This window comes from Barbus barbus (genome assembly GCF_936440315.1).
Source record: "Barbus barbus genome assembly, chromosome: 1".
In the NCBI taxonomy this organism is placed as follows: Eukaryota; Metazoa; Chordata; class Actinopteri; order Cypriniformes; family Cyprinidae; genus Barbus; species Barbus barbus.
Window position 1 is genome coordinate 39,846,838 of NC_136729.1, and position 25,477 is coordinate 39,872,314.

Here is a 25,477-nt window from a genome sequence, read left to right on the forward strand (position 1 = left end):
TAACACTATTCTTAAAATGTATATCTATCTGAACACACTGAACTCTAAACTTCTCTTCTAAAGGTTTTCCTTTTGCAACTTTGCTGCCTTTAACTCTTTTCAGTGATTCTTTTTTTCTGTAATTTTAAACACTTTTTTTATTTGAAATATTTGTTATTTTTATATATCAGTAACCGTGTCTTTTATAAAGTAGAAAGAGGGTGGAATTGTTTTGAAAGAAACATTACATTGGCCTGTATTTCTTTCAAAAACCTTACAAAACAATGCAGCCCACAGCTCAGCTGTTCAAGGCCTGTTCCATGAATCCATGACAGCAGCACACATCTACATGCCTGCACAATGTGTCTGCTTCATGTGACACTGTGTTCCCGTTGTTCCCACACAGAGAAGCAGTGGGGGTGGAAGAGGGGCTTCTGCAAACATGTTTTATACCAGCTGATGTCACGGTCGCATGTGGCGGAGAAGAGCTCTGATTGGCTGGGAGGGAGGAAAATATTTTGAAGGAAATTAATTAAGAACTATCAACAAATATGCTAAAATAAATAGCACACTGCATAAAGAGGGTGTGTTCTTGTGCTCTGACTTGGTCAGAGCTGATCAGTGGCACACATTATTACATAAGTCTTGAGAAGCCAGTACTTTCACACATCATAGAATATGAAATAAAAACATTTGAATGTGTAATGCAGAAAATTAATAAGAGTGCTGATCTATGGTAGTTGTCTCCTATACATATAAAATATGATCTAGATTTCCAGTCCAAAGTTTGGAATAAGATAATTCATTCATTCATTCTTGTCTCTTTTTTTATGAAGTTTTGAAGTATCTTACACTAACCAGTTTTCAACTTTGATAATAATAAGAATCATTGTTAATAAATAATAACTTTTGAAAATAATGCTTATCATATATACTTGAAATGCATAGACAAATATGAATTGTGTCTAAACTCCTTCAATATTGGATATAGATCCCAAGATTTTTTTTTATATACTGTAGTTTTCATAACTTTATTATTATTCTAAATTTGGAGAACAGCTGAAATACAGTATCTGTGTCTAAATATATATTTGGTATCTCATTATTAGTATAAAACAACTAAAACACTGATCAAGGATTCCTAAGTAGTGACAGATTAACTAATTATTGTTATAATATAACTTTTTTTTATTTCTCACCACATTTATTTTGTAATTTCACTTTTAATGAATCCAGTGCTGCATAAAGTTTTCATTTATTCATCTGGTTAGACTGACAAAGTAATTTTAGCATATTTCACATTATCAGATTTCTCAAAGCCTCCCATCCCGCAGTGCTTCCACTAATACAAAATGACCCCTGAAAAACAGATGCAAGTATTTGGGTGGGAGGGAGCAGTCCACTGCTGGCAAGCTCTTTAGGCAATATATGACCGTAAGATGAAGTCACAAACATTGCGACTGGAGTCAACTCCCACTCATCGGTCAGCACAGTCAATGCTTTATGTGAAGAAGTACCAGCTGGTGCCACGGTCTCATAGTCCTCCATACTTATTTGTGTGCATCAGAAACTGGGAAATGGACATGCTATTTAAGCGTAAATCCATAACTACCATCTTTGGCTTTTTATTTGCATTATTCCTTCACAAAATCTGCTTTGCAGAGAAAAGTAAGTAATTCTTGTTTCAGTTTTTAGATTTGCTAAACTATTGTCAACAACACTATTGTGTCGGTACGACGTGTAAGTCTCTCTGTATTTTTTACGATGTAAGTAATTTCAGCCCAGTCAGTGGAAATAAAAAGACGCCATGTCTGTTCATTGTCTACAGACGGCCGGAATGTAGAGCTTCAAAATTTGTCACAGTAATATTGTTCATAATGCTTTCCTACAAATATTGTGTCATCACAGAAAATGAACTGCCCCTCAAAAACTTTAATGTGCTATAAAAACTGCTTAGTACAATTTCGATAAACAGCAATAGGACTTTAAAATATTGATGTTCACACAATTCTAGAGTAAGTAAGTGCAAATTAAAATAGTCAATTGAATTTATTTTAAAACATTAACATATTAGAATCAGAAAGCTAAATTGACATGCTAAAATTGAGTATCATCTGTGCATACACATTTACAAACACAGACAAAGATATCGTATTAATGTATTAACTGTAAAATATGAATTTCTACAAAAATATTTGTATTATATGACAAAACGGTAATAATGGTACGAAAATGGTAATAATTGTTTTCTCTCTGCAGTTTGTACCGTCCCCTCGGAGCCTGTAACAATTAAAGAGAATAACACAGTTGACACAGTCGTCGTCCATATTAACACAACAACAAAGGATGTAACGCTGAATCTCACAGAGAATCCTGGGAATGCCTTCGATCTGAGAGGTTCAGAACTGATAGCAAAGAAAGGCCTGGACTTTGAAGTATGTTTATTTCATGACTTTCCAGTGTCTTGTGCCAATTTGAGTAACAAGACTATGATGACACTGTTAGAAAATCTAGCTAAAACCAGCCTCAGATGGTAGTTGTTTACATGTTTTGTAGCTGGTCATTCATAGTCAATATCTGATTCAAGTTGAATTAGTTAATCAGGCACACTACCAGACATTGGACCTAGTTTAAACATGGTGGTAGACCAAACTGGACCAGCAACAAACCAGCTACCATTTTCCAAATACCAGCTTGACCATCTTAAACTGATATGACTTTGGTTTAACTTGATTTGATTTAACACTGGACTACTCATGAAAATTCACAACGAAAGATCAGAAAAGTTTAATCCTAACTTCAGCTGATATTAAACTGTTTTCCAGACACTTTCAGGCCCTGAAGAACTAACTGTCCAGATCCGATGTAATAAAACTGGCTACAGAAGTGTAAGTTACTCAACTGCAATTACAATTATGGATTCATGCAGACGAATGCGAAGCAAAAAAAAGTCTTAGTATTAGATAAAATATGAACCATATGTAATTTGAATGAAAGATAGCACAAACACAATTTTTAAGCAAAGCATTTCACAAAAATACATTTTAAAGGTTGACAAAATAATGTAATACTGCACTGAATGAAGACAATCAATCAATATATGTAAAAAAAAAAATAATTCACCACTTGGTTTTCAATGATGAACTACATCTGTGGTTGCTGCATTAGGACACCTGAGTGAACTTGAGGGAAAGGGACCTCATATATTCACTAAAATTCCATCTTATTAAATCTGAAACCATCTGATTAAATGTAATTGCAAGAATGGCTCAGAAAAGTGTAGACTGGTGTGAGATAAGCTCAAGAATGTATCATTTGTTTGGAGATGCCATATGATATAATGGTATTGCATATTCATTTGTACATTTTATCTACAGATCATTCTGACTGTGATTGTTCGTGTTGTGAATATCAATGACAACCCTCCGTCATTTGACAAGAGCGAGTATACACTTGACATAAATGAGGTGAGAGCATATTGTTATTCAACATTTGTCCATTAGCAGGACATATTTTAAATAATTGTTGATCCAGGTACACGTTCTTCTTGGCAAAATTACAATTATATACATAGTAACTGAAGTGGGACAACTTGATCATCATTTTTTAAATCTACTGTCAAAGTGAGGATGCTGCCATTCTAGTCCATTCTAATGCCATTCTAATGTTGCATTTTGTGTGTATTGCACAGCTTACACCAGTTAATAGAAGCATTGCCCTGATTGAAGCAATAGATGATGATTCTGAGGTTCTGTATTATTCTATGGAACCAACTGTGGTAAGTAATCAATTCCTTTTTTCTAATAAGAAGATCAAAAAAAATTTTCAGGAATTGTTTACCCCAAAATAAGTCAGTCATCATTCTCTCATCCTCATTTTATTCCAAACCCATATGAGCTTGTTCTGTAGACCACAACAAGAGAAGATGAGCAGAAAGTTCACGCTGCTCTTTTTCATGTAATTAAACTACCAGGGGCCAGAGGCTTCAAAACTCTAAAAGGGGGGAGCTTTGTGTGAAGATCTGACTGAAAATTAATAGTTCACCCACAAATGAAAATTCAGTCAGCAGTTTCTTACCCTCATGCTGTTCCAAATCCATTATACTTTGTTCATCTTCGACAAATTAAAATATTTTTAATGAAATCTGAGAGGTTCCTGTACTTGCATTGAAAGCTATTTATCCAAAACTTCAGCTTGAGTAAATGCTTTAAAAAGGTCATAATGACAAAGTAAACATAATCCATATGAATTTAATGGTTTAGTCCATGTCTTTTGAATAGACACAATCCCTTTTTATGATGAACATATAAGGTGAATAATTTAGGCTTTTATTCACATATAAACATTAATCAACACACATAGAACACATCAAATATGATGAATGCACGCTCAAACAAGCATGCTTGCAACCTTGTCTCATCAGAAGTCTTGGATTAAACCTTATCATATTCATATGGATAAAATCTATTTTAACTTTTTGAAGCATCAAAGTTTTAAGTGAATGGATTTTAAAAAACAACAACTGAAATCAAATAAACTGTGAGAATTTAGAGCTATTGGTTTGAAACAGTATGAGTAAACGACAATGTTTGCATATTTGCTTGAACTATTCCTTTAATGCAAACATTTCTTTACAGAATAGATACTTCAGACTTGAGACCATGTATATACCGAGCATCCTTGTGAACAAGATTTTAGATTACGATGTCATCCAACAGGTGAAACTGATCTTGTATGTGCAGGTATGTAAAAATTGGACCGTTTCATTTGAATGTGATAATTTCGGAAATTCTCTCCTGATCTGAAATATAACACAAACAATTCTTGACTCTTACAGGACACTCCACAACCATCACAACTGGGTGAACGCTCTTTCACAGCTTCAGCAACCATAATCGTCAATATTATAGACATTGATAACCGTCCTCCCTGGTTTCAACCATGTACAAGGGTAAGCAGTGGCAATGCCAAACTCTGCCTGAGCCTGGGCTACAAGGGCAGGGTGAATCTAACAGAGAAACAGGTACATTTCATTCATATTATGACCATGGAATTAGTTCACACCAAAATTTAAATTTGCTGAATATTTGCTTACTCTTAGGCCATCCAAGATGCAGATGATTTTGTTTCTTTGTCAGGACAGATTAGAAGAAATTTAGCAGTACATCACTTGCTAACCAGTGGATCAGAAAGAGCTGATAAAAACATCACAAAATAATCAACGAACTCCAGTTCATCAATTAACATCTTATGAAGTGAAAAGCTACGTTTATCATAAATCTATCACAACATTTTTGTCATTGCTGCAGGCTAAAATATGAGTCCTCCATCCATACTATTGCTTTCTCCAGTTAAAATCCAGTCTGAATCAGGAGAGAAATATGCATAGGACTTATAATATGGCCATACTGTAAGTGACAGTTTAAAGTTAAAACACTCTAATGACGGATTTGTTTTTTTATAAACAGGCAGCTTTTTTGCTTCACAATACATTAAATGACGGGCTGAAGTCATTGTGATGTTTTTTATCAGCTGTTTGAACTCTTGTTCTGACGGCACCCATTCACTGCACCCATTCCATTGGCAGCAAGTGACATAATGCTTAAATATTTCCAAATCTGTCCCCATGAACAAACAAATTCATTTAGGTCTTGGATGCCCTGAGGTGTCTGAGAAAATTTTAATTTTGTGGTGAACTATTCTTTTAATAAATGCAATGGTGTGTTTTTAAATTATACATACTAAATTGATATTTCCAGGATGGAGCCTTGCAATTGCAGCCAGGTCCAGTGTATGCCAGAGATGGAGATAAAAGCAGAAATGAAGAGATAAGCTACAAAATTGTTCGAGGTATTTGTTGAGCATTTTCCCTCACATAACTGTTGCTCATACACACTCAATGTTCAACGTGAACTGCACAATCATTTCTGTAATTGCCTAGGAAATGACGACAACATATTTCAGATTGATGAGAAATCTGGAAACATATCCATGCTGAAACCAGCAGATATAGCTGGCCCAATATCACTCTTAGTTTTGGTGAGTTTCTTTTGCATATTATGAAGACTTTGAGAAGTTTTGTGACATATGCATCCTCATGATATCTGGTTGTACAATTTTCACTGCTTAGTTTTGATAATTGCGACCTTCCTTTATCTGTCCTTCCCAGGCTTCCCAGGTATTAAATAGAGATCAGTTTGCCACCACTTCAGTCACTATTGATGTAATGAAAAAGAGCAGAAATGCTCCAAGGTTTGAGAAGGACCGATATGAAGGGTATGTTTACAGTACTTCAGGACCTGAAACCATGGTGCTAAGGGACAGGACATCCAACAGACCCATCAGAGTCAGAGCAAGGGATGAAGATTTTGCAAGTGTAAGTTTGCAAGTGAAGTTAAAACTTCATTTAATACCATCAGTTATTGATTTACTTTTAAATGACAGTATATGCAGACATTGTATTTGTAATTTACACATTGTGATTTACCCATGCGACCCTAGAGTAACATCCTTTTGGAAAGGTTTTTATTTTTAGGCTTGATGTTAGGATTGGGGTTGGGGCTTAAGCAACATTCATACCAATTTATCACTCCCCTCTGATTTTAAAGCTAGTTTATTGTTAGATTTGGGGATAATATTTGTTTGAGAGAAATGTGATTGAGATTGATTAAGGATCAATAAGAGATTGCCAGTTTCTCCCTTTATTTTTCAGGGAATCAATCCTGACACAAGATATGAAGTGCAGTATAGCAGCTATGTTAATATCACAACAGATGGGTTCATACTTCTGAAGAAAGCCGTTCGGACTGATTCCTTTGCTGTGCAGGCAAGTAAATATGTTGTATCTATTCTGAGAATATTTTAACCACATCATAGTTGATAATAGTTGTTTGCACATGAAATCTGTCTATTTTACATGGTCATGGTCTTCAATTATGATTGTGTCCTAACCAGACACAGCATTGGTTTTGAGCAAGTTTCCAGCAAGTAATTTGTCCAACAACAACAACAACAAAAAACGTACTGCACAATAGGACACACATATCATATATTAGATATTTAATATAAAGATGTAATAGGGATTATGGAAATATGAGATTTGAGTGAAGGCAGAACTACCCAGTATGATAAACTATTGTCAAACAATCCTATTGTTCATTGCAGCCACAGAATTTACCAAAGCTTTTATTACTTATTTTATCCTGCCACATCTGGTTTTTGAAATACTGGTCTATATTCTCCATCTTGTTACACTTAAAAAACAATTATCACTCAGAAATTGTATAATAAATTTCACAAATAATTACAAAGAACCAGCAAGTAACAGTATAACTACAAATGTTAATTCAAGTACTTCAAATGCACAAACATACAGACGTAGTCAGAATTGTTGGTACCCTTGGTAAATATGATCAGAGAAGGCTGTGAAAATTAATCTGCATTGTTAATCCTTTTGATCTTTTATTTAAAAAATTCACAAAAATCTAACCTTTCATTGGAGAATAAGAATGGGGAGAAATATCATTATGAAATAAATGTTTTTCTCAAATACACGTTAGCCACAATTAACGGCACCCTTTTATTCAATACTTTTTGAAACCTCCATTTGCCAGTTTAACAGCTCTACATTTTCTCCTATAATGCCTGATGAGGTTAGAGAACACCTGACAAGAGATCAGAGACCATTCCTTCATCCAGAATCTCTCCAGATCCTTTAGATTCCCAGCACCATGTTGGTGGTGCTTCTCTTCAGTTCACCTCACTCATTTTATATAGGGTTCAAATCAGAGGACTGGAATGGCCATAGCAGAAGCTTTATTTTTGTGCTCAGTGACCCATTTTTGTGTTGTTTTTTAGGTTTGTGTTTGGATTATTGTCCGGTTGGAAGATCTAAACATGGCCCATTATAAGATTTCTAACAGAGTCAGTCTCTTATTGATTTTTATCTGTTGGTATTTGATAGAATCCATGATGCCATGTATCTAAACAAGATGTCCAGGACCTCCAGCAGAAATATAGGCCCACAACATCAAACATACAGCAGTATATTTCATTGTACACATGGGGTACTTTTTATCCCTGTGTTCACCAAACTCATCTAGAGTGTTTGCTCCTAAAAAGCTCATTTTCTAGTTTCATCTGACCATAGAAGCCAGTCCCATTTGAAGTCCCAGTCGTGTCTGATAACTGAATATGCTGGACTTTGTTTTTGGATGAGCTAGGATAATTTTTTCTTGAAACCCTCCCAAACAACCTGTGGTGATGTAGGTGCTTTTTGACAGTTTTTTAAAGGTTTTCTGACCCCGAGACACAACTATTTTCTGCAATTCTCCAGCTGTGGTCCCTGGAGAGTCTTTAGCCACTCAAACTCTCCTCCTCACCGTGCATTAGGACGATACAGACACACATCCTCTTCCAGGCAATTTTGTAACATTTTGATTGGAAATTCTTAATTATTGCCCTGATGGTGGAAATGGTAATTTTCACTGCTCTAGCTCTTTTCTTAAAGCCACTTCACTAATTTGTGAAGCTCAATTATCTTTTGCTGCACATAAGAAATATATTCTTTGGTGTGATGGATGATTAAGGGAATTTGGACTTGGCTGGATAATTTCATGTTCATAATCACCCTGGAGTGCTCAAAATTGTAAATATGAATTGTGTCCAACGTGTATTTGAGAAAAACATTTATTTCATGATGAGATTTTCCCCCATTTAGTTCAGTGAAAGGTTAGATTTTTGTGATTTAAAAAAAATAAAAGATCAAAAGGATTAATAATGCAGGTTTATTTTCATAGCCTTTTTTGGTCATATTTACCAAGGGTACCAACAATTCTGACCACGTCTGTATATGTACATAACGAGGGGTGAGAACCAGAAGGGCGTAAGTGACATTTTTGGTGAAATGCAGATTTATACATCAAATGAAAGCTCTTAATGAGCTCTTTCTACTGGCAAAAGTACATCAAACTATGCTAAAAATCTTTTTTGGCTCTCCTGTAAAGTTGGTGAAATGTCACTTACGCCCTTCTGGTTCTCACCCCTCGATAAGAATATTGTATGACATGGTTAAATGCATTGTAACTAATGCCACTTAACGTAAAGTGTGACTGAAATTTTTTATTTTTTTTGTCACCAGCTTCGGGCAGTGGATGTGTCTACCGGTGAGGCAGGAACTACTACTCTCTCTGTGATTGTAGTACCATGTAAGTTATACTACAAAAACGTTTCCTATAAAGTTTAACCCTGGAGTGTCCAATTTTGTTTCTGGAGAGTTTAGCTCCAACCAGCTCCAGCACACTGTCCTGGAGGTTTCTATTGATCCTGAAGACCTTGATGAGCTGGTTCAGGTGTGTTTAGCTGGGGCTAGAGCTAAACTTTGCTGGAAGGTGGCCTTTCAGGAGCAGTTTGGTTAATTAAACCAAAGTCCCTTTCAAGGAAAGTCCGTTCACACGACCGCCATATTTGCAAGGCCTCCGGGCAGCTCAAACAAGACCTATCTAAAAGATTGGGTGAATCCTGAAATCTCAAAAACTGCTCGCTGAACTCGCGATTAAATTACATATTTCAAATCAGCAACAAAATCTGAAATGAACTGCCCCATGAATGTTGTTTCTTGTGCTCAAATAGAGTTTAAAAAGCTTATTTTTCAGGCTAGACCAGCCAATGCGCATGCATAGTTCCAACGTGCTTGATTGGTAAACAGGCTTGATTGGTCCAGCCTCAGGTTTCTATGGGAACCAGAGCTTCTAACAGCTGCTGAAGTGACGCAATGACTTAACCAATCAACGAATGGCTCTTTCATTTAGAAGGCGAGACTAGCCCGCCATTTTGCACGCTGCAGTTTCTCCCATTCATAAGCAATAGGAGTGAACTGTCTTTGTAATTCTATAGTCTTTGATTAAACACACCTTGTTTAAGTGTTAAAGGATTAGTTCACTTTCAGAATAAACATTTCCTGATAATTTACTCACCCCCATGTCATCCAAGATGTTAATTTCTTTATTTCCTCAGTCGAAAAGAAATTAATGTTCTTGAGGAAAACATTCCAGGCCTTTTCTCGATATAGTGGACTTTAATGGGGGCCAATGGGTTGAAGATCCAAACTGCAGCTTCAATGCAGCTTCAAAAGGCTCTACACGATCCCAGCCGAAGAATGAAGGTGTTATCTAGCGAAATGATCTGTCATTTTCTAAAAAAATTATAAATAAATAAAAAATTATATACTTTTTAACCACAAATGCTCATCTAGCACTAGCTCGACTTCACACATTACGTAGACATGTTGGAAAAGTCACGGGTGATGTAGGCGGAAGTACCGATCCAGTGTTTACAAAGCGATCATGAAAAGAAAGTCTAATGCTCTTAAAACCCTTATTCCTCGGCTAGGATCGTGTAGAGTCCCTTGAAGCTGCATTGAAACTGCAATTTGGACCTTCAACCCGTTGAGTCCCATTAAAGTCCACTATAAGGGAAAAATCCTGGAATGTTTTCCTGAGAAACCTTAATTTCGTTTCGACTGAAGGAAGAAAGAAAGACACAAGCATCTTGGATGATATGGGAGTGAGTAAATTATCAGGAAATTTTTATTCTGGAAGCAAACTAATCCCTTAAGTTTCTAATACTTTTTTCAGCTTGTTGCCTGTCTAATTTTTCTATTTACACCTGCCATATCAGTAGTGGGGGTCCAGTCGCCCGATGAGGGGTACCGTGCAGGAGACATGGCTTTGCTGGGCTTTGTAATGGCTGCGTTACTGGTGCTCTGCCTCATTGTGATTGGCTATCTGATATCCCGTGTCAAGAAGGGGAATCCTGATGCATTCAAGTCTGAGGTCAGCATCTTCTCATCAAAGCTCAGTGAGTCCAGCTCTGAGTGTCCACTTTGTAATAGAAATTACGCTTAAGAGAAAGTTCCATAAGAACACCGTAATCATGTACTACAGCAGGTAAAATACTGCTCATGAAATTGTGAGAATAACCCTCTGCCCTCATTCAGTGTTTAGGGCCATGCTTGAAGTTTACTCAGCCCCCTAACAGGCCAAGTCCAAGAGATAGCATGCAGTTCACCAATGATGGTTTCTTGAATGAAGGGGACACAGGGAGATCCAGATCCAGGCGAGCTGAACTGAGAGAAAGGAGACTGGATGCAGTTCAAGCAGCGATGGTGCGAGTGATCCCTCGTGAGAGACAGAGGCACTGCAGCTCCTGTGGACTCCAGACGCATACCAACCATTCACACCACAGTCCTGCCATCCAAACCAGAGGAAAGGCGAATAAGCATAAAGTAAAATCCATTCTGGCTAAAGAGAGGAGGAAGGATGACAGATACAAGAGCGTTTGGTTCAAGGAGAGCGAGGATTCTTCAGATATCGAGGTGGAGATCATCCCTGACACTATAGGGCTTAAGCCAGAAGAGGACATGGAGAAAGTCGAGGGGGATTTTGCGTCCTCTCCACCGGAAGACAGTGAGATGGAACTGGGGGAGTTGACAATGCTGAATATACAGGACTTAAGTAACAAGGAAACGGCAAATTCTGATAGTAGAGAAGGACTGAACACAGAAAGAAGAGATCAGTGAGGATATCAGAAGCTCCTGCCCAGTAAAACTAGAGCTCTTTGCTCATCAGAGACTGAATTCATTTTTTTTTTCTCAAGTTCAGTTTGGCTGAAATAATTTATATTTGTGAAAATAAAACCGGGTTCCGTTCAGACATTATTAATGACAAAATACTGACACATTTATTCATAATGGTGTTAAATGATGAGTCCATTATGATATGCATTTTTCCATTGTGTGTTATGCATGCTAAACTAATATGCAAACATGTGTTGATGTAATGTGTCAATAATTTCAGAAAACAATACTTAGAATTTAATGTTGACTTGCTGCTTTATTTAACGTCAGCTGTGTCTATATGGATAATACATTGTGAAATAGAGCATTTTGTATAATTATGTAAATTATGTGAAAAACATCTAGAATAAAGTAAATTTGAAAGTAGCATCAAGACTTGATGTGGTGTCTGATTAAATATATATATATATATATATATAAAAAACAAAGCTATATTTATAGCCTTTATCTGCAGGAGCAAATTTCACAAAAGGCTTTTTGATTATGGAGTATGTTATCTCTGGATTGTTATGCAAAAGGACTGGTTGCATCATTATGTTGTCCCTTTCTGGACATTTTTACCTTTGTTGTATAATACCAACATAAGACTCTTCACTGATAGGTAAGACAATTTTTCATATGAGAAATGTCAGACTAAGATTCAAACCCTGAGAAACCAAAAAATGCTTCAGCTACACTTACAATGAAGGTGTTTGGGTCTAGAATAGAACAGTTGCCTAAGTGCTTACATTTTGAACCAACCTTCTAGGCTACAGGCAGCTGTCTTTCATACAAACCAGTACCCACCACTTGAGGGCTCCATTGGCATGAGTCCTGACTGTCTCATGCCAACGCTCCTCTGAAAATAGTTAGGCAGGCTAGGCCTTTCTAATGTGATGTTTTCTCAGTATGCTCACTAGTTATGTGTTGGTTGGCTTTTTGAATTCTTAAAATAGTGAGTGACAACAAAATGAGAGTCATTATCCATATAAAGCGTATTCAATTATCAACATGATTACATTTGCATGATTAAAAAAAAACCTGTTGTACACAATCACCTATTCCTTCTGCCCTCTGATAGTTAGTAAAAAGGCCTTTTAGTGTGATTGTATCAATGTCCAACTTTAGGTCATGGTCCATAAAGAAATTGTAAGAATAACTTTTATAGTATTAGTAATATTTTAATATTAACTTACTATACTGAAGCAACTTAGGTTTAGTTGATTATCCTTTTTTTTTTAAATCATGTTAATATGTGAGTATAAAATATGATACATTAGGCTTTTGAGGAATGTTTAAAGAACGTTACAAAGTTAAAAAGATATACTGATGTATCAAAGTGCTCTAAATTCATATATATTTACATTTATTCATTTAATAGATGCTTTTATCCAAAGTGACAAGTAACAGATACAACAAAGCACTTCATCCTAAAGTGGTAATGACATGAGAAGTGCTAATAAGTTTCAGACACTGTTTAAAGGATTACAGGCTAGAACCATAGACTGTAAAAAAAAGAAACGGTGAAAGCATAAAGCATTTGAAAAAGATGCACATTTAGATTTGTCTGGGTAGTGCTGGGAAGGTCATTTAACCAGCCAGTAAATAGAAAATTTGTGAGAGTGATCTTGTGCCTTTCTGCTTGCTCACCAACAAAAGGCCTGCCTAATTGTCAAGCTATTAGTAGTTATTTGTGCTTAAAAACTGATAAGAATAAGAAAATAACATTTTACAAGTCAACATGCAAATCTGTGAAATGCATTAACTTAAAGAAAGAACTAACTATATATTAAACCTCGGTGGTTCAAAGTTATATCCTTTTGCCAATGAGCCATACATAGGCTACTAGTTATTTTAAAATAGTTAGAGACCACAGAATTAAGAAGTCATGAAGCAATAAGAAGTCTAAGACAGCAGACACTTCACTTGCAAAATTAAATTTTTCTTAGCACCACTTGTTTGCAGTTTATAGTATACATTTTTTTGCATATGTGAATGTTTGTAAAATTACCAGATATACATTACAATTTGCACATAATGCAGTTTTGTGACATTTCAACCCGGTATCACGCCTAAGTGTGTATTAGACGCGCTGGTCTACTCGAGGATGCGTGTGATCTGATCTTAGCCATCTGAGAGCTATATTTGTTCTACCAGCATAGCCTAGGTTGAAGGTATTTTGGCCTTAGGTCATTATGGTAGTATTTTCTATGAGCTCAAACTGTCTAATAGTATTTTTGGGACGGCCAGTAAGAAGTCCATTATTAATCTACCCTGCTGGTGATGAATGCATGAAAAAGCGTATCTGGGTCTTGTTTGGACACAAAGGATCTAATTTGTGCTATGTTTTTCAGATGGTATATAGACTGATTTTTAGTTTTTGCTGTTACGTGACTCCTGAAGCTAAGATCAGATTCCAGAATGATATCAAGATTCTTGACTTAACCAAGGTGCATTTACCTTTTATGTTTCTTCTGTGTTGCCAAAACAATCACCTCTGTCTTGTCTTTATTTCAGTAAAGAAAGCTTTGGCACATTCAGCTGTATATTTCATTTATGCACTTGCACAATGTGTCTACATGGATTACATGATTACATATTATTCACACTATGGCAGTAAATTAATTATAATTTATTGATTCTTTTTTTTTTTTTTTCTCTAAATTTTCCTTTAAATCCTACTGTGTGTCATACCATTTTGTTTTCTGACTATATTCACAATATAGAATGGCCAATGTAAATAATCTATGCTTCTGAATTGGGGAGGGGGGGGGGGGGGTGGAGAACACCTCTCAAGCAATTAGACCATGTATGAAACATAATTATGCTAGTTTATAAACACTGCTGATGTATATCTGTGAAACACTTTGTCTTCATATGTAGCGACCTTCAGAAATGGTCGATTCTGAAAGTCTAGACAAAAATATTTAAAACCTGCAAAACTTTGGGCATGTAACGTCATTGCTGTGTTCGCATTTATTTTTATTTGTTCACATAATGCAGAGATTGCTAAATGTTTTGTCAGCCAATCCTCATTGACCTAAAAAATGTATTTCAAATATCTGGGGAAGTTCATATTTCAATCATTTAACATCACATTTGTGTGTTCACATTTCAATGCTGCTTAACGGTCACATTGACAGAGGTAAACTAATGAAATACTTCAATTTATAGTGTTAAAGTGTTTAAATACATTTTATTTTACATTTCTAGGATGTCATTGATTATTTATTTTTTGTTGTTGTTTTTGTTTTTATCCACTCACATACCCACTGCAGTTCTTACATTAAGCCCAGTTGGGAAATCCTGGTGTAATGTAACGTTTAATGCTGTTGATGTAAAAAAAAAAAGGAACATATTTTACTTCCCTTTGATTTGCTATATATATATATATATATATATATATATATATATACACACACACACACACGTACACGTATAGCGTGTTTAATGGTAAGTTTAAATCAAGTTAGGTAAAAAGTAATCTAATAGTAAAAGTAGTCAGAATATATTACCTAAAACGAGTAACCTAGAGTATGTTACTGTCACGTTCCCTCTCGGGAGACAAGGAGCGCGGAGACGTGGAGGTATCAATAAACCCTTTTATTGAACACACACACAATGAGACGAGAAGCTTGGGGAGAGACGAACATCAATGACGTTAAGACCGGACACAGGGGCTGGGCATATAACCACTGGAAATCAACACGGACAAACCGAAACAGGTGTGGGGCAATCACATGCAGGGCTGGGGACACATGAACTACTAATTAACTAAAGAACACAGGAACGAGGAAGGCCAAATTGGGACACGAGAGGAGGGGAAACACAAGACAAGGATTGACATTACGCCCCCCTCCGGAAGGTGTGTCCTCACGCCTAACACCATCCAATGGGGAGGGGGGGGTGGGCGCTCTGGAGCCCCCTGACCCGCCCTGGCCTCCCGAGCCCCCTGACCCGCCCTGGCCTCCCGAGCCCCCTGACCCGCCCTGGCCGCCCGAGTCCCCTGACCCGCCCTGGCCGCCCGAGTCCCCGGACCCGCCATGGCTCCCGGAACGGGTACCGCCCTGGAGGCCAGGGCGGGTCAGGGGACTCGGGAGGCCACGGCCCTATTTTTTCGGACCCGAGGGGTTCTGTAGCCTTGGCCCTTGGCCCGGCCACACAGGCTGTGACCCTCTTAACCCCCCCCCCAAATTTTCTTGGGGAATCTCCCCACTGGGAGCCACAGAGGAGCGGACTCTGTCGGGCGCTCTTGCAGCGCGGGGCTGGATGGAACCAGCGGAGACGCAGGAGGGCACGTGCGGGGCGCAGACACTTGGGGACGCTCTTGAAGCGCAGACACTTGGGGGCGCTCTTGACGAGCTGGGCTGGACGGAACCAGCGGGAACTCGGGACGACGGACGACGGCGGGCTGGCTCCGGCTCGGGCCCGGATGTCTCCCGAGGTCGATGGGGGAGTGGAAACCGGCTCCGAGCCGGAACAGGTGGAGAATTGCCGCGTCATGGAGCTCCGAACTCCTCGCGAGCCCGCAGAACTCCTCTGCCTACTCCACGAAGGGCAGCTCGCGGAGTATCAGGGCGCGGAGGCGGGCGGCGAACTCCATCGCCGTGGAGGGGGAAAAACAGGAACAAACCAAAACTTCTTCAAAAACGGAAAAAAAGGCGGGGGTGGAAAAAAAGGCGGGGGTGGAAAAGCGGCGCTTACTTTGTCCGGTCTTCTGTCACGTTCCCTCTCGGGAGGCGCGGGCGCACACACGCACACGCACACAATGAGACGAGGAGCTTGGGGTCTTAATGACGTTAAGACCGGACACAGCTGGGCTGGGAAACACTGGGCATATAACCACTGGAAATCAACACGGACAAACCGAAACAGGTGTGGGGCAATCACATGCAGGGCTGGGGACACATGAACTACTAATTAACTAAAGAACACAGGAACGAGGAAGGCCAAATTGGGACACGAGAGGAGGGGAAACACAAGACAAGGACTGACAGTTACTAACAACAGTACAGTTTTCATCATGTAATCTGTAATCAGTAATGGACTACAATATGTAAGTAATCTACCCAGCTCTGATGGCAAGTTTTATAAAGTTACGAGCAGAGAGGGAATACATACACTCAAATATAAAGCATATTTTAAAACATTTCATTATAAAATGTACACTTATTTGCAATTTATTAACAGCAATATTAAGATAATCTGTTGTTTATCTTGGCATATCGATGTTCACTTTCATCTCGAATTTGCCCATTATATCCAAATTCCAACCATAAAAGGTTTCGGATGGCAAATGCATAGATGACTATATCTGACGTATCAGGAAACCAATTGGCAATGCTACTGATAGCTGCAGCAAAGAATTCTCTTAGTGACCAAATAGCAGAATATTGCTAATGGTTGAATTTGTATGTGCGATTATCAACAGAGAAGATCATTTGAAGAGTTTTTTACACTGATATCTCTGCAAATGTTCAAACATCAGTAACATCAAGGTCATGGATTTGATTCACATGCAGGAAATCAATCAACTGGTTAAATGCATACTCTGATTGCAATACAAGTTATAAAACCATCTGCCCATTACAAATACATAATCTATAAACTAGTGCAGCCATGTATTTAAGTTTACTTAACTTGATATATTTAACATATACAGGTATTTAACTTAATAAGTATATTTCAATGCAGTTCTTTTTCTTTCTTATTTTTGTCATTTGTACTGTTAGAAAATGTTATATTCTCGATGCACTAAAAGGTCCAAAAAATATCATACTTTGTACTGTTTTAATATAAATTGTGCATTGCATTGTGATGTGTTTTAGGGTTAAAGTAAATGTCTGTAACTTTACGGATAACATCCTGAAATCTACCAGTTCCTTTTGCATTTTTGTACAGATCTTTTTTTCTTACAGTGGAAAAAAAAAATACACATCTTACCCCATTCTGTCTCCTGATGAAGATGGATGTTAGTGACAATTTTTTTTAAATATCTTTTTTTGTTCTGCAGAAGAAAGTCTTATGTTCTAAATGATATGAGGCTGAGTAAATGATGAAATAATTCCCTTTAAGAATTATGCTGAAATAAATTCATATCAATAAATTACTATACTGTAAGTCATGTACAGTATAAATACAGTTTTGCAAGCACTGATTCAGTGCTCAGAATATCTTTACATTGCAGTGTATTTTTTTATTTCAAATTTACATATTGTGAATTCACTATCACACAAAGGCCCGGTTTCACAGACAGGGTTTAGACTAAGCCAGGATTAGGCCATTGTTCAATTAGGACATTTAAGTAATTTTATAAACGTGCCTTAGAAAAAACATTACTGGTGTGCATCTAAAGACAAAACAAAGGCACTGATTTGTTTTAACATCAGTCAGTGCAAGTTTCTTTCAGCTGAAACAGCTCAGATTTTCATTTTAGTCTAGGACTAGGCTTAAGCCTTGTTTGTGAAACCGGGGGAAAAAGTGACAAAGAAGAAAACATGTATATATATATATATATATATTTTTTTTTTTTCCTTTTCTTTTTTTGACCATTAGGTCTAACTTGGACATGTATAAGGGCCAACAAATAAAACACCTTTAAAACTGTTCACAAACAACATCTACAGTCATTCGTCGTTCTCGTTATCGTTCTCAAACCACAGTAACCCTTTGGTTTATCAGGAAAAAAATAAAAAAATAAGTCCACTGGTTAATTAGTTGACAGAATCTGTCTGAAGTCCTATGAATGTTGTCAGTATAAGGTGGGTTGTCTGGATTGTTGGGAGCGTTGTGCGTCAATCACGTTTAAATGAATTCCAGTGTGTGCGTCATCCAGGTTTTGATTGCTGCCATGTAGTTTTCCAGCCTTCGAAATAACAGGCGAGGAGATGCGCCAAAATAAACTATGTAACATTTTCCTAAACTCCCGTCGCATTAGACAATATAAAACTGGGTTTAAACAACTATTAGTATGAGCAAGACAAACAGTCACGGGGAAAACATAAGCATGCACCATGTAGTATGTTTTGTCCCAGTGCACCGCGTTCAATTTCACCAGCACGCCCCAGAGGGTGATCGCATGGTTTGGCATCCAGCAAATGAAAAAAGAGAGGACCACCACCGTTACAGACTTTGCTACTTTCGATCGTCTTCTTTGACGCGTATTAATGCCCCTCTTTCGGATAAACCTGAGCAGTAACAGATAACACACTGAAAGAATGAACATGGGCAAGATAAATGCAATGACTATTTTCTGAAGGTGATACAGAGCGAGCCAATCCTGGCCATCTGGGAACTTGAGGAGACAGAGTTTTTCACCTGCCACTACTGTCACGGTGGAGAAAATTGAAGTTGGAGCTGTTGCCACAGTCGCCAAGATCCACAATACAACACAGACCCATTTCACAGACACGGACTTCTTTCGAGAAGGGATCTTTAAAGCAGATGCGACAGACCAGTAGCGCGTAATGCTCATTGCGGTGAGGAAAAAGACGCTGGCGTACATGTTCATCACAGTGACTGATAAAATGATCTTGCACATGGCGTTACCAAACGGCCAGCTGAAATCCAACGCCGTATCCACAGCCCAGAAAGGCAAGGTTAACACAAACTGAAAGTCGGTGACAGCTAAATTGATGACAAAGAAATTAATGATGGATTTCTTTCGACCTTGTCTTATCTTCATAAGGAAAAACACCAAAAGGTTTCCGACCAAACCCACGGCGCACACCGCGGAATAAACTACCGAGATGATAATCCGCAGGACGAGGCTGCCGTCAGCGGTCACATCGATGTCTTCCAGACTGCTGAACTTGTGTTGATCAGTTAAACTTCTGTTCAAAGTTCCCCATCCGCTTTGGTTGAGAATGTCACCCATTGTTTCTGAAGGAAACTCTCCAACAGGTGCCTGATGGACAAGGGTGTCTGCTGATCGCATATCAGTTAGTCTGACATTGTTTCAGGCAGAACATACACGGTTTTAGATGGCAATGGGTTCCCATAGGTGTAAGCGTCGTGTTTTGAGCACGCAGTGCACCTGGCAGCCAGCGTTTTATGCAGAAGCGCGCGGGGTGCGCCCGCCTGGAAAGTGCGCGCACTGGATAACACCGCTGACTGACTTACAGCCGTACTCTTGACGTCATGTCATGTCATGCAGATTTGAGGGAAGATCACCAAATAATACAGGATTCCAAAATAGACCTCTTACTTAATCATTCAATGAACAAAAATAAACGGACACCAATTTAGAGTAACGGGTAACGCAAATTAGGCTAGAGTACTATTTCAGAAGTTGCATGTAGCCCATATCTACACTTCCTATAGTAGCTTATGTTACATTTATTAGTCATAGTTATTTAAATGCAATATCAAATGGTTTAACATTTAATGCTACTATAATTCAACATTATGTTCATGGATTTTATGTTATGTTAAGGTTTGCTTTTTTAGTTCCTGTTGATAGCTCATACTACTCTTAGAGTCAATAAAGCCTTATCGTTTATCATCTTATCATATATCATCTTAAGCTTCTGCAATTTACAATGCAAGAGATGGGAATGACTTCGCAAATTGATACGAAATGTTTCATTACTGTTGTGCCCACCAGAGGGGGCACTTGATGGACACAAATATATCAGCAGATCAGTTTGTAACTCCCTTCAAAAAAAAATGGTTAGCGTTGTCAGATTTTCAGTTTTCAGCCTTTTAATCTATGGAAGGATGTCAGGTAGAGTGGAAGATGGTGGGATAGGTGGACAATTAGGCTACTTAGTAGGTGTTAAAGGGATAATTCGCCCAAAAATGAAAATTCTGTCATCATTTACTTGGATGTTGCTCCAAATTTGTATGACTTTCTTCTGTAGAGCATATTTATTTTCCATGCCCAAGTGGAAATAAACTAATTATAATGATTATAATAACGATCATAGTCAAAGGATATAGGCTTATGACAAATATCAAAAAATGAATTGCATTATAGAAATTGGTGATTATTGGCATTATTATTAATAGCATCAACATGGATACAAAAACATGCCATCTTGCATTCAAAAATAGCTACCCGAAATGAAAAGGAACTGAAAAGAATGAAAATCGAGTTGATAGCTGTAATGAATAAACGCTCTTAGCGCGAGACGCGGCGCAACAGCCAAAGATACCAAAAATTAAAACTGCACAGATTAAACTCAAGAACGTGTCCTAAACGGTTAAATTATGAGATGGGAGTCATTTGAGTATAAACACAGAAAGCGCTAAACAAAAGACTGGAGTGGGTTCAGTCTGAAACACTGAATACAAAGACGGTCCTCCTACTAGAAGAGCGAGAGGGCGGAACTTTTACAAAGTTTTACTGAAACACAGTTCGCTGCTCTTCTGTGTGCGGCATAACTGCAGCCGTCCCAGATGAATTAACGGAGCCCAAAATCGCCCATGCACCGGATTCACAGACTTTTTCATGCTACATGATTTGTCTCGGACTGATGACCATCGCAGATCTCTGGCTTAATAAATGCAGTAGCCTTCTTTTGTGTGATGGGTCCAAACTACCGATGCATAAGGCTGAGGCAGAAGTTACTTTTCAAGCTACCACTATTTAAATGGACTGTAGATGTACCAGGAGTGATCTGTCTTCTCCTCTGTGCAGTTTGACATGATGGTTCAGCTGGACTGCGGCATTAAAGTTTTGGGACCAGCGAGTTTCTCTCTCTGCTTTGTGATAACAGCTGGGCTTCTGTCCATGTTCGAGGGCACAACAGCTAGCGGATATAATCAAGACACAGGTGAGTGGGGTGAGCTTGTGTCTCATTATAGTCCCACGCTGTGATTATTAGCATTTTTTTGTTTCTTTGTCAGATGCGCGTGTGCGCACAATGGTGTTTGTATACAGAGTATTTGTTTTTAAAATGTGGTTTTTGTTTTAACGAGATGTAGCGAAAACACACATTGCAAGCAAAATATTTCATAAAGAGAATTTTGCTTGCCTTCTGATTTTAAAACGGCACAATCTGTTCATTAAGACAAAACGTATTGTAACACTTTGGGGTTAAACGTTAAGTGGAGTGAAACATGCTCTTATAATGTGATGAAATAAACTTGTGGTTATTACCTTGAGGACTTCATACATTCACTTAAAACCACTGCAAAAATGGCTCAGAAAAGTGAAGTAGTTCTGGAAAAAGCCCTGCTACATGACATGCATGCACTTGTAGAGTTTTTAAGTGCCCATACTTCTAGAGATCATATTACTTCTGACACTGTCAACCTGCAAATAGTGGAAGTGAAATATTTGACCCAGTGTTCAGAGGTTTCTTTTTGAACTGTTTATTTAGGCCATGATTTGTGATGGCACATGGTACATATTGTTTAATTTTTTATACTGGCACTCTATAAACTATGAATTCATCTTTCTTGATTATAGGTTAGTTGGATGTAAATTAGAATTTTAGGTCACAGTTACCATTGCAGTATCAATTGCTGCTGTGTGAAGCTACTGGTTAATAGTAAACAACAATACAACTTCAGAACTGTATTTAATAAATTGTTTTAATTGTAATTTTAGTGCTATTGTGAATAACTATATCAAAGTGTAAGGTAAAAGGATACTGTAATGTGAATTGTTTCTAAATATCAGCATCACACCACTTTCGTTTGGCTTTTGTGTGCTTTTGACTTATGTTTGCCCTGATTGCGTATACATCCCCCACTCCATATCCCATTTCTTTCCTATTGCTGCTCTCTCGTGGAAGCCCCTCTGCTTCCACAATCATGTAGGTCAAAGCAACAGGGCTGAAGTCATGTAACAAAGACTGTTCAAATGTTTTTACTACAGAGTCTCTAGGGAAATATTGGAATATGGAGAATTCAGACCTGAGAAGTTATTTTAGTCTTTACTCTACCACATAATTGCTATAAATCTTTCTGTAAGTGCATTATTCTGGTCTGTTGTTTGAATAAAATGACAGACTTCAGCTTGCTGTTATTATGATAATTCATGGATTTGTTTCATGAATTATTCAATGTACAGTTCAATTACTTTGAAAGTCACAGGAATTTAAATGATTTGCTTATTAAAACTTATGCAAGTGCAAAATAAAGAGCAGAAAGGTTACAATGTTCCGGCTGCAAAATTGCAGTCATAGTCAAACAATCCTGAAAAATCAGTGAATAGAAAAATCTTTGGGGAATTTTAAAGTCTAAACTATGATATATTGTCTGTGTAGTTTGGTCTTATCTTTAGATGATAATAAATAGTAAATCATATCAAACTTAATCATTTAGTGTTTTGTAAAATGTACATAAGACACATACAGATTTTGACATGTTCTGGGGGTAAAAAGTGATTATCAATGTAAAACATATCCCCCACTGTGCAGTTTCAGAGCAGAGTGGTTTCCAGAGTGTTGCTTTCTGATTTCTAAGATGTTCGCGGTTGTTAGCTAGTATGCTAACTTGCTTGCATGAGCTTGATAGTTGATGTTTAGTTTACTTACTAGATTAAGCCAAAAGAGCCCATCCATCTCAATTATATTCTAGTAAGGCTGTTACATAAGCTGTAAGCCTAGTTGTAAATAGGCACTAAGTTTATGCACTGCTAAATATTTCAGCTTTTGCACCATTAAACTTAGTTGAAGCATAACGCTATGTATAACTAAATATTTACAGAAGCCTGCAAACAGCCATAACGGCTGGAATAATAAGCAGATGTCTTGCCTGGCAGACAGTAATCCTTTAATTCATTTACATTTGAGAGCACATTATGTGAATATCTGAGTTGTTTGAGCATAATACCAATTTGAATAATGCACTTTCCTGTGTATGCATTTGTGCATGCATAGCTTAAAAAAAAATGTAACTAAAACTGTTGAAAATAAATGTTAATTTTTTCCCCCAGGTTGTTGTATTAGTATTTATTTATCTTACCACTGTCAATTTTGTAAGGCAGAATAAGTTAAAGGCTGCTTGTTGGATCAATAAAAGTCATATCATTCAACTACTAGGAGTGTACTAATCTATTTGAGGTAACCAAATTGATAGCTAAAGTAGTTACAAGCTAGTAGTTACTAGGCCCAAAGTGTGAATTTGACATTCGATGTTAAGTAAGAACGGCAGATGCAACATCTGTTTTTTTTTTTTTTTAATCTGTTATAGCACCATACTATTTAACTCATCCACTTAATGTGTGTGGCGGCTTTTTTATCCTAATAATTATTACCCTGGTGTTTTTGCAGATAGTTCTCCTAATGGATTTCGTAACTACGAAGTTGTTCATCCTATCAGAGTAGATTCATCGGGACATTTTTTGTCCAATCATGTGTCCCACCGTGTGAGTCGAATCCAAAGGAGAGAGACATCAAAAAACAAAGAGAGCCTGGCCCAGGTTTTTTACCATCTGCAGTATGGGGGTCAAGACCTGCACTTTAACCTCACCCTAAACCCTCATCTACTAGCGCCTGGATTCCTCACTGAGTGGAGATACGGTGGTCTGCAAGGGTCTACATTAAATAGCCATGGCCACTCTCTCTGCTACTTCCTGGGAGATGTCTGGAGCAGTACACTGAAGTGGGGTCAAGCAGCTCTGAGCACTTGCAATGGCCTGGTGAGTCAATAAGCATGTGTGCATTTTGATGTTCTCGTGTAGAAGTATAAACAAATCTGGAAATATTTGATCAAGGAATGCTAATGATATTTCTTATTGACACTGAACAACATTCTTTTCTACTTATAATTTACCTTATATTTAGGGATATAAAGGAATTTGATTAAATTCAAGCCAAGGCGATTGTTTTTTGTTGGTGGACACCCAGTGATGAATCTGTGGGCTCCCCCAGAGGTCCTCAGTGACCCCTTCATAACAGGGCCTTGGCAACATTCCCAGAAGTCTCCCGTGATGAGCTTTGTATTTAGGTTAAGGTTAGAGGTTAGAGCAAGGGTTAAGGTTATGATTGTTTGGAAGAAACATTGTTTCAAGCCAAACAAAGGATGTTGATACAGGTGATCCATATAATACAGAAAAAATTGCTCACTTGGTTAAAACCCATCAAGCCACTTACACAAACAGCTGACCCTGTCTTTTTTATATAAATAGAGAGCAAACTGATTTAGGGTCATTGGCATAACACTGGTTTTCATGGTCAATTTATTTTATTACATAAATATATAAATTAATTTCTTGTATAATAAGTCATTTCTGTCTTAATTTCATAAATTATGGTGGAGGGGTGGCAAGGGTATGGCTTTGATTTTGATATTGGTGAGGACATAAAAGTTGTAAACCCCTAACCCTCCTTAATATATGTTTTACTATATGTTGACATGGTGCTTCATGTCATCTAAAGCTTTTACTTACAGATAAATATTCAAAACACTCACAAAGGGAGTTTATGTCAGTATGTTCCTCAGACAATAATTGCATATCATTAGAATTTCAGTTCTGTATTTCATGATACAGTATATGCTCGTAAAGATGCATACATCATTTTATATTAAAAATAAGTTGGTTCAGTGACAAACATAACTTTCACATGCATCTGATTAACAAATGAAGCACACACTGCTATTTTGCTATTGTTCATTGTGTGAATATTTCAGCAAATGGTTTGTTTCATACATTTAGTTTAACATCATGTTAAAAATGGTAAACTTGATCATTTAGTTGAACTGTGCACATGCAGTTTAAACACTTATGTTATGTTCTTGTTCATGTAATAAATCAGTGCCATGTAATAAGCAGGGGTTTCTAGCATGTTTACTTTACCTTCTCAGGTGCTGCCAAGTCTTATTAGCCTTATATCAAGCTTTATTTAGGGGGGGTCGAGAGTAGAGAATCTAGGCCAGGGCTAACAGAGCCCAGAGATTCTTAAACTCAGTGAGACAATCCTTGTTAAATAA

The 25,477-nt window shown here is 37.6% G+C and overlaps 3 protein-coding genes across 5 annotated transcripts in view; 2 read left to right on the forward strand and 1 right to left on the reverse strand.

The window, feature by feature from the left end:
- The first annotated feature begins 1,474 nt into the window (after positions 1-1,474).
- Positions 1,475-11,985, forward strand: LOC306843757 (cadherin-related family member 5-like). 3 transcript variants are annotated; one of them, XM_079375410.1, is made up of 14 exons: positions 1,475-1,647; positions 2,239-2,414; positions 2,805-2,867; positions 3,357-3,446; positions 3,671-3,757; positions 4,617-4,721; positions 4,817-5,002; positions 5,739-5,829; positions 5,921-6,018; positions 6,149-6,355; positions 6,692-6,805; positions 9,119-9,185; positions 10,657-10,811; positions 10,976-11,985. In XM_079375410.1, exons 1-14 carry the CDS (start codon positions 1,476-1,478, stop codon positions 11,555-11,557), a joined length of 2,193 nt encoding a protein of 730 aa, XP_079231536.1. In that variant the 5' UTR covers position 1,475; the 3' UTR covers positions 11,558-11,985. The 3 variants fall into 3 exon arrangements, with proteins under 3 accessions (XP_079231536.1, XP_079231538.1, XP_079231537.1); XM_079375411.1 differs by having other exon boundaries at positions 1,532-1,647; positions 10,657-10,836; positions 11,070-11,982; XM_079375412.1 differs by lacking the exon at positions 10,657-10,811 and having other exon boundaries at positions 11,070-11,981.
- A 6,359-nt stretch (positions 11,986-18,344) lies between these two features.
- On the reverse strand, positions 18,345-19,529 carry LOC306870348 (relaxin-3 receptor 1-like; the record flags this gene model as incomplete). The annotated part of the gene is made up of 1 exon (XM_079417572.1): positions 18,345-19,529. One exon carries the CDS (start codon positions 19,527-19,529, stop codon positions 18,345-18,347), a length of 1,185 nt encoding a protein of 394 aa, XP_079273698.1.
- Positions 19,530-20,938: 1,409 nt separating this feature from the next.
- The window catches only part of LOC306847385 (A disintegrin and metalloproteinase with thrombospondin motifs 7-like), a 94,491-nt gene continuing 89,952 nt past the window's right edge, over positions 20,939-25,477 (forward strand). Inside the window, exons 1-2 of the mRNA XM_079381311.1 lie at positions 20,939-21,369; positions 23,818-24,185. Coding sequence (XP_079237437.1) covers positions 21,240-21,369; positions 23,818-24,185 — 498 coding nt within the window. The 5' untranslated portion in view covers positions 20,939-21,239. The remainder of the gene's footprint in view (positions 21,370-23,817; positions 24,186-25,477) is intronic.

Excerpts from the sequence above, each read along its gene's own strand:
- LOC306843757 (XM_079375410.1), top strand. The coding sequence starts at position 1,476 with ATGCTTTATGTGAAGAAGTACCAGCTGGTGCCACGGTCTCATAGTCCT. Across the intron at positions 6,019-6,148 it reads CAATATCACTCTTAGTTTTG|GCTTCCCAGGTATTAAATAG; the intron begins GTGAGTTTCTTT and ends TGTCCTTCCCAG. Across the intron at positions 6,806-9,118 it reads CTGATTCCTTTGCTGTGCAG|CTTCGGGCAGTGGATGTGTC; the intron begins GCAAGTAAATAT and ends TTTTGTCACCAG.